The sequence below is a fragment of the Zerene cesonia genome, unplaced genomic scaffold, assembly GCF_012273895.1.
Source record: "Zerene cesonia ecotype Mississippi unplaced genomic scaffold, Zerene_cesonia_1.1 Zces_u003, whole genome shotgun sequence".
NCBI lineage: Eukaryota > Metazoa > Arthropoda > Insecta > Lepidoptera > Pieridae > Zerene > Zerene cesonia.
In genome coordinates, this window is record NW_024045133.1 from 2,248,070 (window position 1) to 2,261,081 (window position 13,012).

Here is a 13,012-nt window from a genome sequence, read left to right on the forward strand (position 1 = left end):
GATAACAAGATAAACTCATGAAATTATTGTATTATCACTGATCCTTAATAAGTGTACAAAGTTTGAATTAAATCTGTCCGTTTAAAGTGGGTCAAAATCGGGTCTATAGGAGTTGGTACATACAGACGTTTAGCTGAAACTAGAATAAAAGCAGTGGAGGCTCAGTGGTGAGGGCCTCGGGGTCAAATTCGAAAAGTCGCGCGTTCGTGAGCAGGCGACTATACAGGAAATAAGGTGAAGGAAAACATCGTGAGGAAACCGGCATGTCCAAGAATAGAAAAGTTCAACGGCATGTGACATCTGCCAACCCGCACTTGGCCAGCGTGGTGGAATATGGCCTGGACCCTAGGAGGCCGTAGGCCTGTGTCCCAGCAGTGGGAACATGTATGAGCTGATGATGATGATACAGGTGAAGGTAATAAGTGTTAAAAACAAACAAACACATACCGGCCGGAACGCTCGGTGCTTGAACGTGGTGCACATCCGGCAGCCATCTCGTTATCGTCCCGTCGCCGACCACGATATCGGATCCGACGTTTCGCAGCTTCACTTGAACGGACTCACACTGTTTCGACACTATAGTGGCTTGGTAGCTTTCGCCCAACTGCAAAGTAGGTTAAGATTAGCGAGGATGATAAAAAAAGGATATCCCAAAAATGCAATATAAAAGAAAAATTAATAAAATAAAATTTAAAAGTACCCACACATACCCAACACGAGTAAAAATCATCTCAATCTGACTTACAGTTTTTGACTCATGGGTGGACTTATATATAAACATACTTGAATATGGTAGTCCAGCACGCTTCGGCACGAATTGGGTTAGCTCGCACCGGGGAAGTACCACAACCCCACAAAAGACGGGCGTGAAATATCATTCTGCTGTGTTTCGTTCGGTGAGTGGGGGAACTGAAGGCCCATATCTTTTTCCTTACCCTTCCACTGGAAAGGACTGCCTTTCCTTTATTCCTCCGGTCAATCCTTTCTTAATCCCTTCCCAATTTAAAGTCGGCAATCCATTTATAGACCTTGCGCCTCTCCAAATGTTCACGAGCGGTGGTAGCGCTCACCAACAGGCGACCCACCAGCTCTGTTGTCGACTGTGACATAAAGAAAAACCTTCTTGCCTTAACGCAATCCGCGTCCAACACGCAGCAGAACTCCGGTATACTCTCGTACTTCTCGGGCACTCTCTTGCACGGGTCCGTAGGCGCAACGGTTGCGAGCTTGCTGGAGTCTACGAGCGCGGCGGTCGCGGGGTCGAGGCTCCGGGCGCGGTACCAGCCGCCGTCTTCCGGGTTGCGGTATGAGAACAGCTCCCCTGGTTTCGGTCTGAAAAACACATGGACTCGGTCAAAAAAAAAAGGTGTGTGTGTGACTCAAACACGATAGAAGTGAAACTTCAGTTTTTCGACAAAAGAATGAGATGAATATATATAAAAGAAAATAGTATGTATATCCGTCTCATTCTTTGCCGGCTTCATTCTACACATTTTTGTATTTGTCTCTCTTACCTATCGTTTTTTCCGTTGCATCAAGTTTGAAATCATAACGAATCTAAAGAAGTTTCACTTCAAAAAAAAATTTTGGTGAAAAAACAAGAATGGAACATGGTCAATCAGCGTTTTCATTCACCATTGTAACCACTAACACACTCACACAATTCAACACATCGCTATATCAACACGCACACAATTTCATTGCTATCAGCACCATTGCTCATATAAACATATTTGTCAGCGTCCATACACATTCTAATAGCGTTATCAGCATAATCCTATCCTACTTCTTACTAATCCTATCCTTCATCCTATCCTACCAATATTATAAATGGGAAAGTTTGTAAGGATGTGTGTGTGTTTGTTGCTCTTTCACGCAAACACTATTGAAGCAATTGCAATGAAATTTGGTACGTAGACAGCTGGACAACTGGAAAAATATACAGGCAACTTTTTATCCCAATATCCCTTCGGGACTCGGACTTACGCGGGTGAAACCGCAGGGCGCAGTTAGTTACTCATACAATTTCGTTATTATCAGCACCAATACTCACACAACGACATTCTTCTCAGCATCACAGTCCGCACAGTAGTCGGCGCACAGCAGCTGATAACTCTCCTCAGCGCTCTCGTGCAGCGACACGCACACGTAACCGCTCTGCCTCGTCATACAGTCCTTGCTGAGACAATCGACGGACAGTAGCACTGTATCACCCACTGATAACGTCGAAACTAGATATCTGAAAGATAAACAATCCGTTAGAGATGCATATCCTTGGTGCGCGGGTGCGAGACAGTCCCAATACAATTTTAAAATGTATTGCAAGTAGATTAGATTGTCTATATGTAAACGTTTTCGCGTTTATAATATGGTCATGTATTATAAACTCGAAAGTTTGTAAGTATGTGTGTGTGTTTGTTGGTCTTTCACGCAAAAACTACTGAAGCAATTACAATGAAATTTGGTACTTAGACAGCTGGACATCCGGAATAACATATAGGCAACTTTTTATCCCGAGATACCTAAGGGATACAGACTTACGCGATGATTTTTTTAGGTTCTTAGGTTACTGGTTCTTTATAAAACAGCATTTTTTTGGGCATAGAAAAAAAAACTGATCACGTGGTGGGACTCGAAGACGCGTCTTTTTTTGCTATATGAAATACTTAATATAGAATATTATAAATGCGTTCATTTGTCGCAACGGAGCGTTGTAGCATGTCTGGAGGTAGGAAGCCAAAGATATAAGTTATTTTTTAGCAGGAAACCATATCATTCTCCAAATCCCATTGAGAGATTTTTTTGGTGGCACGCCTGATCGCGCTACCACAGTCCATGATCATTTGGAGAGACGTAAGGTCCATTGCAGACCTTACGCCTCTAAAAATGGATTGCCGACTTTAAATTGAGAAGTGATTAAGAGAGGATTGTCGAGAGGAATAAAGGAAAGGACTGGGAAGGGTAAGGAAAAGGATATGGGCCTCCGGATCCCCCACTCTCCGAACGAAACACAGCAGAATGCTATTTCACGCCGGTCTTCTGTGGGGGTGTGGTACTTCCCCGGTGCGAGGAGGCCCAATTTGTGCCGAAGCGTGCTCGACTCCCACATAAAAAATGAGTTGTATTATGATGCTTGTTTGAGTCATTCCGAAGTAAAAAAATTCAGATAGATGGCGCTGTTCTTACACTGAATATACGTAGGGAATTATTTAAACCTAATCAGAGTAATTAGCTCCTTGTAAGCGTACAAAGTTTGTGGATCAAAATAGAGACTAAACGAGTCGGTTACATCCTACTAATTAATCCTACTAATCCTACTATCCTACTAATATTATAAACGCGAAAGTTTGTAAGGATGTGTGTGTGTGTGTTTGTTGCTCTTTCACGCAAAAACTACTGAACCGATTGAAATGAAATTTGGTACGTAGACAGCTGGACAACTGGAATAACATAGAGGCAACTTTTTATCCCGATATTCCTACGGGATGCGGACTTACGCGGGTGAAACCGCGGGGCGCAGCTAGTACAAACATACAGGTGAAGCTGATAGAAGAGTATCCAACTCACAGCTTGGGCATCAAATCGATCCTTGGTGCCACTTCTGTAACAATCCTCTCCTCTCGCTTCATCTCCTCCGTCTCCGAGGGTCTGGCGTTGTGCGCTTTTAGCTTCTGTACCGGCGAAGGTTTTTGTAACGGAGGCTGTGTAGCTATCACTGGAAATATATATACTAATATTATAAAGCTGAAGAGTTTGTTTGTTGGAACGCACTAATCTCAGGAAGTACTGGTCCGATTTTAAAAATTCTTTCAGTGTTAAATAAGATAGCCCATTTATCGAGGAAGGCTATAGGCTTTATATGCTAATACGGCCTATATGCTATGTACGGCCAATATTTTAATATTTTAAGTATATTGAAAGATTGATTTATTTACTAGTTGCACGCCCCGGCTCCGCCCGGATAGTTATTGCAGTAATTGAAATAATAAAAACCATCCGATCTTTCAAATTGGATCAAACTGCACAAGGTGTGCAGATTTGATTGAAATCGGTTGAGCAGTTTAGGAGTCCATCGCGGACAAATAACATGACACGAAATTTATATACATTAAGAAGATTTATTCAAGAAAACCATATCTATCCGTACAATTTATCCATTGCGATACGGTGGGTTCCGCCCCCGCCTCGCCCGTGGTACATACAAAGCCTATGTCACACAGTGAAGATGCACACAGTGTTCTAACGGTGAAGGAATTTTCGAAACGGTCCAGCCGTTTCAACATTACAGACATACATACAAAAACACATATGTTCCCTCTTCATAACATTAGTCAAGTTAGAGGCAATAATGAAAGAAAGAAAGAAAGAAAGAAAATACATTTACTTATACAAGTTATAGTTAATAAAGAATAATTTGATTTAAAAAGAGATAGATAAACCTCGTATAAAGGAGATCCACTCAGTGTATAAGAGTCTAAGCCCATTAAGGGAACTTAAGACTCTCCACTGATTTTCAGTGGATAATGAGTACCTTTCTCCACTTCCGGCAGCCAGCGGTATATTTTCCCTTCCCCTATAAATCCTTCGGTGCCTTTTAGTTTCACGCTTATCGAATCCGTTTGTTTCGATGTTACGATCGCCTCGTATGCTCCACCCAGCTGAAATTAAAGAAATCAAAATCATCATCATCATCATCGTCGACATCGTCATCATCATCGCCATCGTAATTATCATCATCCGCCCATATGTATCACTACTGCAGCAACTTGTATTCATACAAATAATAACTATTGAGTTTTTTTTTTGTTTTCAAATAAAACGTAGCTGAATCGAATGTTGGTTTATCGCCATATAGAATTTTTTATATGAATACTTAGCAGTTTTTACTTAATTGACAAACAGACAAATATACAAAAAATCTCTTAACACATCTATATTGCTACAATATCTCTATTGCCGCTATAACAATCGAGGTAACAATTAAATCGAGGTTAAGCAACGGTCAGCACGGTCATAAACTGGATGGGTGACGAAATCTTTTTAAAGTTGCTTTTTAGGTACCGTTAGTGCCATCCGTAGCCAGCTAGAGCTCGTACATCAATTGGTCCTTCGAGCTGGACACGGCCAACTCACCTCAACACAGTCCGCGTCCAGCACGCAACTGAATTCGGGCACGTGCATATAGCTCGCCGGTACCCTCTTGCACGGGTCCGTAGGCGCAACGGTTGCGAGCTTGCTGGAGTCTACGAGCGCGGCGGTCGCGGGGTCGAGGCTCCGGGCGCGGTACCAGCCGCCATCTTCCGGGTTGCGGTACGAGAACAGCTCCCCCGGTTTCGGACTATCAAAATAAAAAAAAAATGATAAAAACTCAATTCATACGTATACGCACGAATATGGTACATGGTATTTGGGAGGGAGATGGGGGGGGGGGTTTACCTTCACGCCTTTAAGCAGCACAAATTCCACTGTGGCAAAAATGACAGAACTATATCGGTCGTCTAGCACCTAGTCACCCTTCCACACTGGGATTAGCACTGCTTTAAGACGCCATGGTAACCATCCAGGTCCGAAATAGCCTATTACATACTAAATACAAGAAAATACGACCATCACCTGGCTTATCACTTATATAAATCTTGTTAAGAATTAAATAAATAAATGTTTTGCTTACATTTTTCTGCAATAAAAAAAAAACAGGTATAATTCCAAAACTCACACAACCACATCGCCATCTGCCTCGCAAGCCTGTGGGTAGTCCATGCACAGTATCTTATAGCTCGTCTCGTCCTTCTCCGGCAAGGACAGACATACAAAGCCCCGCTGTTTCGTCGCGCAGTGTTGTGCCATCGATTCCACGGATAAGTAGATAAGGTCGTTTATTGATGCGGTGGCTGCTACGTATCTGTGGGAGAAGCGATAAAAAAATTAAATAAAATGAAAAAAAAAACATGTCTTAGAACATCATAGTGTCTAACTGCATGGCAAATATCAGCTCGATCGGTCGAGTAGTTTCAGCTGTGCTTTGATAGACCAGTCAGTCAGTCACCTTTGCGTTTTATATGTGTACTACTAGTCGCACGCCCCGGCCCCGCCCGGGTAGTCGTTTATCGTTAATGATCTCACTTATATTATACATGTGAAAGCTTGCTTGTTTGGATGTTTTTCCGTGAAACACGCTGTAACTACGGAGCGGATTTTGATGAAATTTAGTATACAGACAGGGTATGAGCTGACTTGGGTGATTGGATACTTTTTATCCCGATCAAATGCTTCATTGGGATAATTAAAACATTTGTAAATTTCCTAATTAGACGCGGGCAAGGCAGCGAGCGGAAGCTAGTATAATATAAACTACCCTATCTTTTGAGTTCGATCAACCTGCACACGGTGTGCAGATTTGATTAAAATCGATTCAGCAGTTGAGGAGTCCATCGCGGACAAACAACGTAACAAGTAATTTATATATATGAAGATAAAACTCACTGTTTAGGCAAGATGTCACTCTCTGGTCTTTGGTCCGGAACAATTTTATCCCGTTGCTCTTTAGCTTCTTTATTCGGTCGTATTGTGTTACGCACGTCCAATCTTTGCGCAGAACCAGGCGGTTGAGAACCTTTGAGAACAAATTAGTTTAGATTTATTGATAACTTTTTGATGGAATAGAAGAAATTCGATTACTGAGGTAGGTTAATAGGTGGCCGAGAGGTCAGGCGTCACCTCGGTACGGCGAACGACGCGAGTTCGAATCCCGCATCGTGATCGAACGATCTTTAAAACTTTTCTCATTTATGAAGCGTATGAGTGATTTAATATTAAAAATTAAATATTTATTTACTATCGTTATATAATACAACTTATAACCGAGTCACTATACTGTGAACAAACCAAGATAAGTCTAAAAAGTACAAAAACAAAAATGCATGACGATTGTATAAATTGCGACTTAACAGCTATAAAGCAATCTCTTTCGAGCAAGCTTATATAGCGGTCGTACTAATGCAAAGCAAAATAGAAGTAATCGTAACGTAAAATATAACTTTATTTGCGTACGTTATAAACATGTTCTACAATAAGGATCGTCGACGTCCCCGAGAGAGATGGAGAGAGGGAGAGGGCTGGAGAGGGGGAGGGGGGAAGATATAATTTCCTATTAAACACGAAAATAATCACAGCAGTAGGTTGAAAATCTACAGAGTTATCGGGTAACAAAAGCAATACAAAAAGCAGTCGATATGAGAACCTCCTTATAGTTTTTGAGAACTTCGGTTATTAGGTACATCGATAAACATAATAGTAAGAAACGAGGAAATAATTATTATAAACAAAAAAAAACTAAGCAGATTGTCAGAAGCAGACAAAATTGATATGGGATAACATAATATGCATCCACTTTTAAATAAGAACCGAACACCTAAATACCAATACATATTTCTTTACGATTAAAAAAATATTTAAAAAATCAGAAAGAAAAAGACAACAATTCACGAGCACGACTTTTCAGAAGCGATCTAGACGCCTCACAACAACCTATTACGACTCGATAAAAAAAAAACCTTCCACAATGCGACCAGACTAAAATAAAAAAAAAAACAAAACAATCCACAAGCACGACTTTAACAAGCGAACTAAACACCTAAGAAGCGAGCCATCACGGCCGGCGCTACCTCTAGCGTGCCCGCAGGCGAGCTGCGCACGCGCATCGAGCACAGATCTCATTGCGCAGCTGCGCAGCGCCGCGTGCGGCTCCAGCGGCGGGGGGTAAGCGTACATTTCCACCACTGGAATCGTTCATAATGAAACTAGCTATAGCCCCGCGGCTACCAACACGTTTATTTCAATTCGGACTAGTTTAATGGATGTTATCCTACTTCCTATCCTACTATCCTACAAATCCTACTAATATTATACATGCGAAAGTTTGTAAGGTTGTGTGTGTGTGTGTGTGTTTGTTGCTCTTTCACGCAAAATCTACTGAACCGTACTGGTAAATCTACTGGTACGTAGACAGCTGGACAATTGGAATAACACATAGGCAACTTTTTATCCCGTTACTCCTACGGGATACGGACTTACGCGAATGAAACCGCGGGGCTATAAAAAAAAACACACCATCAAAATCCGTTGCGTAGTTTTAAAGATTTAAGTATACACAGGGACATAGGACATAGTTTCATACTATGTAGTGACAACACTGTTAGAAAAAGGGTTGTCGTTGGCGTGTTTAATATTACTTTGATCGTAATAATGCACCAATATAATATATAGTATATAGTATATTCATTAGAAGAATAAATACGGATATTTTTGATTTTAACGGATTTTCAATGCGATTTATTCATTATATTATTTAAACCGATGTTTCGTCACTTGCTGTAGTGTTCGAAACGTGGAACCCAAGAATATGCACACAAATTTTCACGAGAAACAGTTCAGCCGTTTCGGAGGAGTATCGTAACAAACATTGTGACACAGAGAAGAGAGATTAATACCTTGCAGATTCGGTGCACCATTGTGAAAAGCTGGCGTTTTATTTTCACCTGTAATAAAACAACAGTAAATTAATGTTTACTATAATATTATTAATGCGATAGTTACTATCAGTTTGTCGGTTTGTTGCTCTTTCACGCAAAAACTACTGAACCGATTGCAATGAAATTTGGTACGTAGACAGCTGGACAACTGGAATAACATATAGGCAACTTTTTATCCCGATATTCCTACGGGATACGGACTTACGCGGGTGAAACCGCGGGGCGCAGCTAGCTCGCTTTATAGAATCACACTTTTTCCATTCTATTGTCATATTCAACTCACTCCGATTCTCTTTCGGCGTGCCATCACTCTCCTCTTGGGTTTCCGAACGTTTATTGGCTGGGACGTTGGGCCGACGTATGTTGCAATTTCTCGGCGAATAGTTGCGGCCGCGGCCGGAAGTTTGGTTTTTCTGTGAAATCAATACGTTAATAAATAATAAAATAGATTGAGACTTGTGAAATTTTTAAGAATTGAAAAATTTCAATGGCGATGCGGGATTCGAACCTGTGTCGTTTTGCCGAACCGTAGCAAATATATATATATGAGTAATTTTATATAGCAGAGTATCCCACTATCATTATAAACGCGAAAGCTTATATGCATGGATGTTTGTTTATCTTTCACGCGAAAACAGCACATCGTATCTGTATGACATTTGGTATAGAGATAGATTATAGTCTGGATTAGCACATAGACTATTTCTTAGCCGGGTACCAGGCGAGTGACACCACGGGTTACAGCTAGTCTACACTTCTATACTAATATTATAAAGAGGAAACTTGTATATATGTATGTTTGTAATGTTTTTACTATTCACATAGCTCTAACTACGACAATAAAACTTTTTAAACTTCTCGATAAAATAATTTTTTAAATAAAACGGATTACTCTATAGTCTGTGCGTCTATATGCTTAGATCATTAAAATTAAGCAACAGATTGAAGGGTTTTTTTATAATAGATAGAGTGATTATCCTACTTAATACTAATATTATAAATGCGAAAGTTTGTAAGGATGTGTATGGGGTTTGTAGCTCTTTCACGCAAAAACTACTGCAGCAATTACAATGAAATTTGGTACTTAGACAGCTGGATTATCCTACTAATCCTACTAATATTATAAATGCGAAAGTTTGTAAGGATGTGTGTGTTTGATGCTCTTTCACGCAAAAACTACTGAAGCAATTGCAATGAAATTTGGTACTTAGACAGCTGGACAACTGTAATAACATATAGGCAACTTTTAATCCCGATATTCCTGCAGGATATGGACTTACGCAGGTGAAACCGCGCGGCGCAGCCAGTCTCATATATAAAAATCACAATGGTAGTTACCTAACTCCTCCGAAAGGGGTGGACCGATTCATATGAAATTTTGTGTGCATATCGGGTTGGCCTAAGAATTAGCCAATATATATTTTTTATAACCCCTAATGATAAGAGTAGGGCAGAACAGCGCTTGCCGGGTTAGCTAGTATGTTTATACGTATAAAAATATCCATTAAACTACTCCAAATTTCACGCGTGCGAAGCCGCGGGCCAAAGCTAGTTAATACATACTATAGGTTTATATGTGGTAGTCGAGCACGCTTCGGCACGGCATTGGGCCAGCTCGCACCGGGGAAGTACCACAACCCCACAGAAGACCGGCGTGCATAGCATTCTGCTGTGTTTCGTTCGGTGAGTGGGGGAGCCGGAGGCCCATATCCTTTTCCTTCCCCTTCCCAGTCCTTTCCTTTATTCCTCTCGCTAATCCTTTCTTAATCCCTTCCCAATTTAAAGTCGGCAATCCATTTGTAGAGGCGTAAGGTCTGTAATCGACTATACGCCTGTACAAATGTTCACGGGCGGTGGTAGCGCTTACCATCAGGCGTCCCACCAGCTCCATTGCCGACTGTGACATAAAAAAAAAGGTGCGTGTGAAAAAAGAAGCGAGCAAAGCCGCGCTACCAGCTACATATATCACCAAATACCTTATCGACGCGTCTCGCATCGTCGCTGTCGGTCCTAGCGGACGTGTCGTCGTCGTCGCGCCGCCGTCGCGGCGATCGTGTCGGATGCGACCGGTGGACCGCCACTGACGCACTGGAATAGATTTTATTATCTATTCATTTATTTATTTATTTTTTGATTACATTCTTTATAGTTCCATACAGAACAAAGAAACAAGAAAAAAAAAACAGGCACAAATAGTACGAATGTTGTATCGTCTGCGGCTATCTCTGCCAGACAACCTTCGGGTACAGGATGTGAAGCAAAAAAAAAATCACTACAATAGCGCCAAAACATTAGGATATATTATAGACATTAGATTTTAAATATTATATACAAATATATATAAGATAAACAGTGATTCAGAACAGTTAACATATCAGTTTTCAAATGAAAATCTGTTAAACCAGTAAAAAGTTACCATCGAATTGATTGCCTCCTCCTTTTTTGAAGTCGGTTGAAAATAAAAAAAAAACAACACTAGAAAATACTTTGAAAAGAATAATCTACAAAATTAAGTGCAGACAATGTTAAAAGCAGTTTACTCAACTATTTCTAACATTTTCCAAGACAAAAAATAAATCTTTTAATAAGCAACCATACAGAATAATAGACATTTCATGTTCAAAAAAGAGAAAAAAGGATAATTACCACTTATCAACTTCCTCGGGTGTGTTGTTATTGGCCTCAGATATCTCCGCTCCGTTGTGGAACCTAAAAAAATCGGTAATTCATTAATAAACATGCTCTTGTATGTAAATATGTATAAGAATGCTCAAAAACAATATATATCTATATATACCTGTTTTTTATGTTTTTTAGTATATATTTCACCGTAAGATTGTCAAAAACCTGTGGTTTGGTTTAAATGACCTCGCGAGAATTTTATCTCGCCAGATTATGACAGACAGTTTTGTGGCATCCGTTCGAATCAGTCCTCTGGCACCCAGTACCACACAGCACGGCGTAATCCCACACCCGGCACAGTAAAGTGCGGCTCGAACACCAAAGTGGTTGCATGTATATAAACAACTCTCTAACTCACCTAGCCAGATTATGACCGACAGTTTTGTTGAGTCTGTTCCGATCAGTCCTCTGGCATGCAGTACGCCGCTACACCGCGCCCAGAAAATTACAGTGAGGCTCGAACACCAAAGTACATGCATGTAATATACTCGTAAACAACTCTCTAACTCACCTAGCCAGATTATGACAGACAGTTTTGTGGCGTCTGTTCCAATCAGTCCTCTGGCACGCAGTACCACAGTACGGCGTTATCCCGCACCCAGCACAGTACAGTTCGGCACGAACGCCGCAGTGTATACACTCGCGCCTCGACACACGCTGTAGCCCGGGAATTTTTGACTGCGTAATATTGTTTAAAGTGCGCCGTGTGAGTCGTGATTGTAGTGGTACAAATTTGTATTACAAAACAGTTTTGTTATTGTGTAACTTCTGAGATTTAGAGTTTCGATTTTGAAGAACAAGGACATAGGTTTTCTCAACCGCAAATCATTGATAACAAAATAATGTGTTTGTTTAAATACTCCGCAAAGAATTTTATTGAAGAAATAAACAAGAAATTAGCGTGAAGCAATAATAATAGGAAAATAGAGGATTTTTTTTTGTTTACAAGTTCTGAAGTAAAATAGATGAATATACCCTACATTTATAACATCTTGGAAAATAGTTTAACTCAAACATATATTTATTCAATTATACTTTCTATAGAAGCACTTGTAAGCTTAAATCGTCATAAAAACAGTTGTATCATTTACTATCGGTTTGAACGGCAGGTTCTACAGAGAAGAGCAGGCAAGAAACTCTGTAGTTGCTCTTTTAAAATAATATTAATTTTATATTTTAATTCTACATAATATGTAATATGTACATAACAATGATTCCAAAGAACAGTCATTTTAAAGGTTGTCTATTTTTCCATTATTAAAAAGATGTCAACCAACGCGTTGCATCAAATCCGCATATTGTACAAGACACACAAACATAACGTACAAAACACGATTAAATCCCAGAAGTTTCACAACACAAAGCGACTTCGTTTAGCAGTGCCCTTTGTCTAAAAAGCGCAAGCTGATACTGTGTTCGTGTATAACTGTACTGTATTCGTATGTATGTCCTTCTAGGGAAGCGTGCTTCATCTTAGACCACATCTCAGCTTACCATCAGGCGAGATAGTGGTCAAGCGCTTCCCTATCATGATTTAAAAAAAAAAAAAAATGTACTGTTTCTGTCAGTAACAGGCAAACAATTTAGTCACAACGTACAAAGTTCCATGTTATTAATTCTAGGATAGTTATAGATCAAAGATCTCCAAATACCAGATACAATCACTTTTAAATAACAAGATATGATGATGATATTATGATATAAATAAAACACTGAGAAAAACTGATAGATGTTTGATATCTATAATTATTCATTCCATTATTTTATTTCAAACATCATACTGAAGTGATACATTTTGA

At 40.1% G+C, this 13,012-nt stretch overlaps 1 protein-coding gene across 1 annotated transcript in view; it reads right to left on the bottom strand.

The window, feature by feature from the left end:
* Positions 1 to 13,012, bottom strand: part of LOC119838463 — a 43,719-nt gene that overhangs the window by 11,121 nt on the left and 19,586 nt on the right. Inside the window, exons 11-24 of the mRNA XM_038364410.1 lie at positions 11,725 to 11,870; positions 11,178 to 11,240; positions 10,508 to 10,619; positions 8,815 to 8,944; positions 8,490 to 8,537; positions 7,665 to 7,778; positions 6,484 to 6,613; positions 5,717 to 5,902; positions 5,134 to 5,338; positions 4,532 to 4,658; positions 3,568 to 3,715; positions 2,054 to 2,239; positions 1,128 to 1,332; positions 448 to 604 (exon numbers count right to left, since the gene is read on the bottom strand). Of these exons, the coding sequence (XP_038220338.1) occupies positions 448 to 604; positions 1,128 to 1,332; positions 2,054 to 2,239; positions 3,568 to 3,715; positions 4,532 to 4,658; positions 5,134 to 5,338; positions 5,717 to 5,902; positions 6,484 to 6,613; positions 7,665 to 7,778; positions 8,490 to 8,537; positions 8,815 to 8,944; positions 10,508 to 10,619; positions 11,178 to 11,240; positions 11,725 to 11,870 (1,957 nt within the window). The remainder of the gene's footprint in view (positions 1 to 447; positions 605 to 1,127; positions 1,333 to 2,053; positions 2,240 to 3,567; positions 3,716 to 4,531; positions 4,659 to 5,133; positions 5,339 to 5,716; positions 5,903 to 6,483; positions 6,614 to 7,664; positions 7,779 to 8,489; positions 8,538 to 8,814; positions 8,945 to 10,507; positions 10,620 to 11,177; positions 11,241 to 11,724; positions 11,871 to 13,012) is intronic.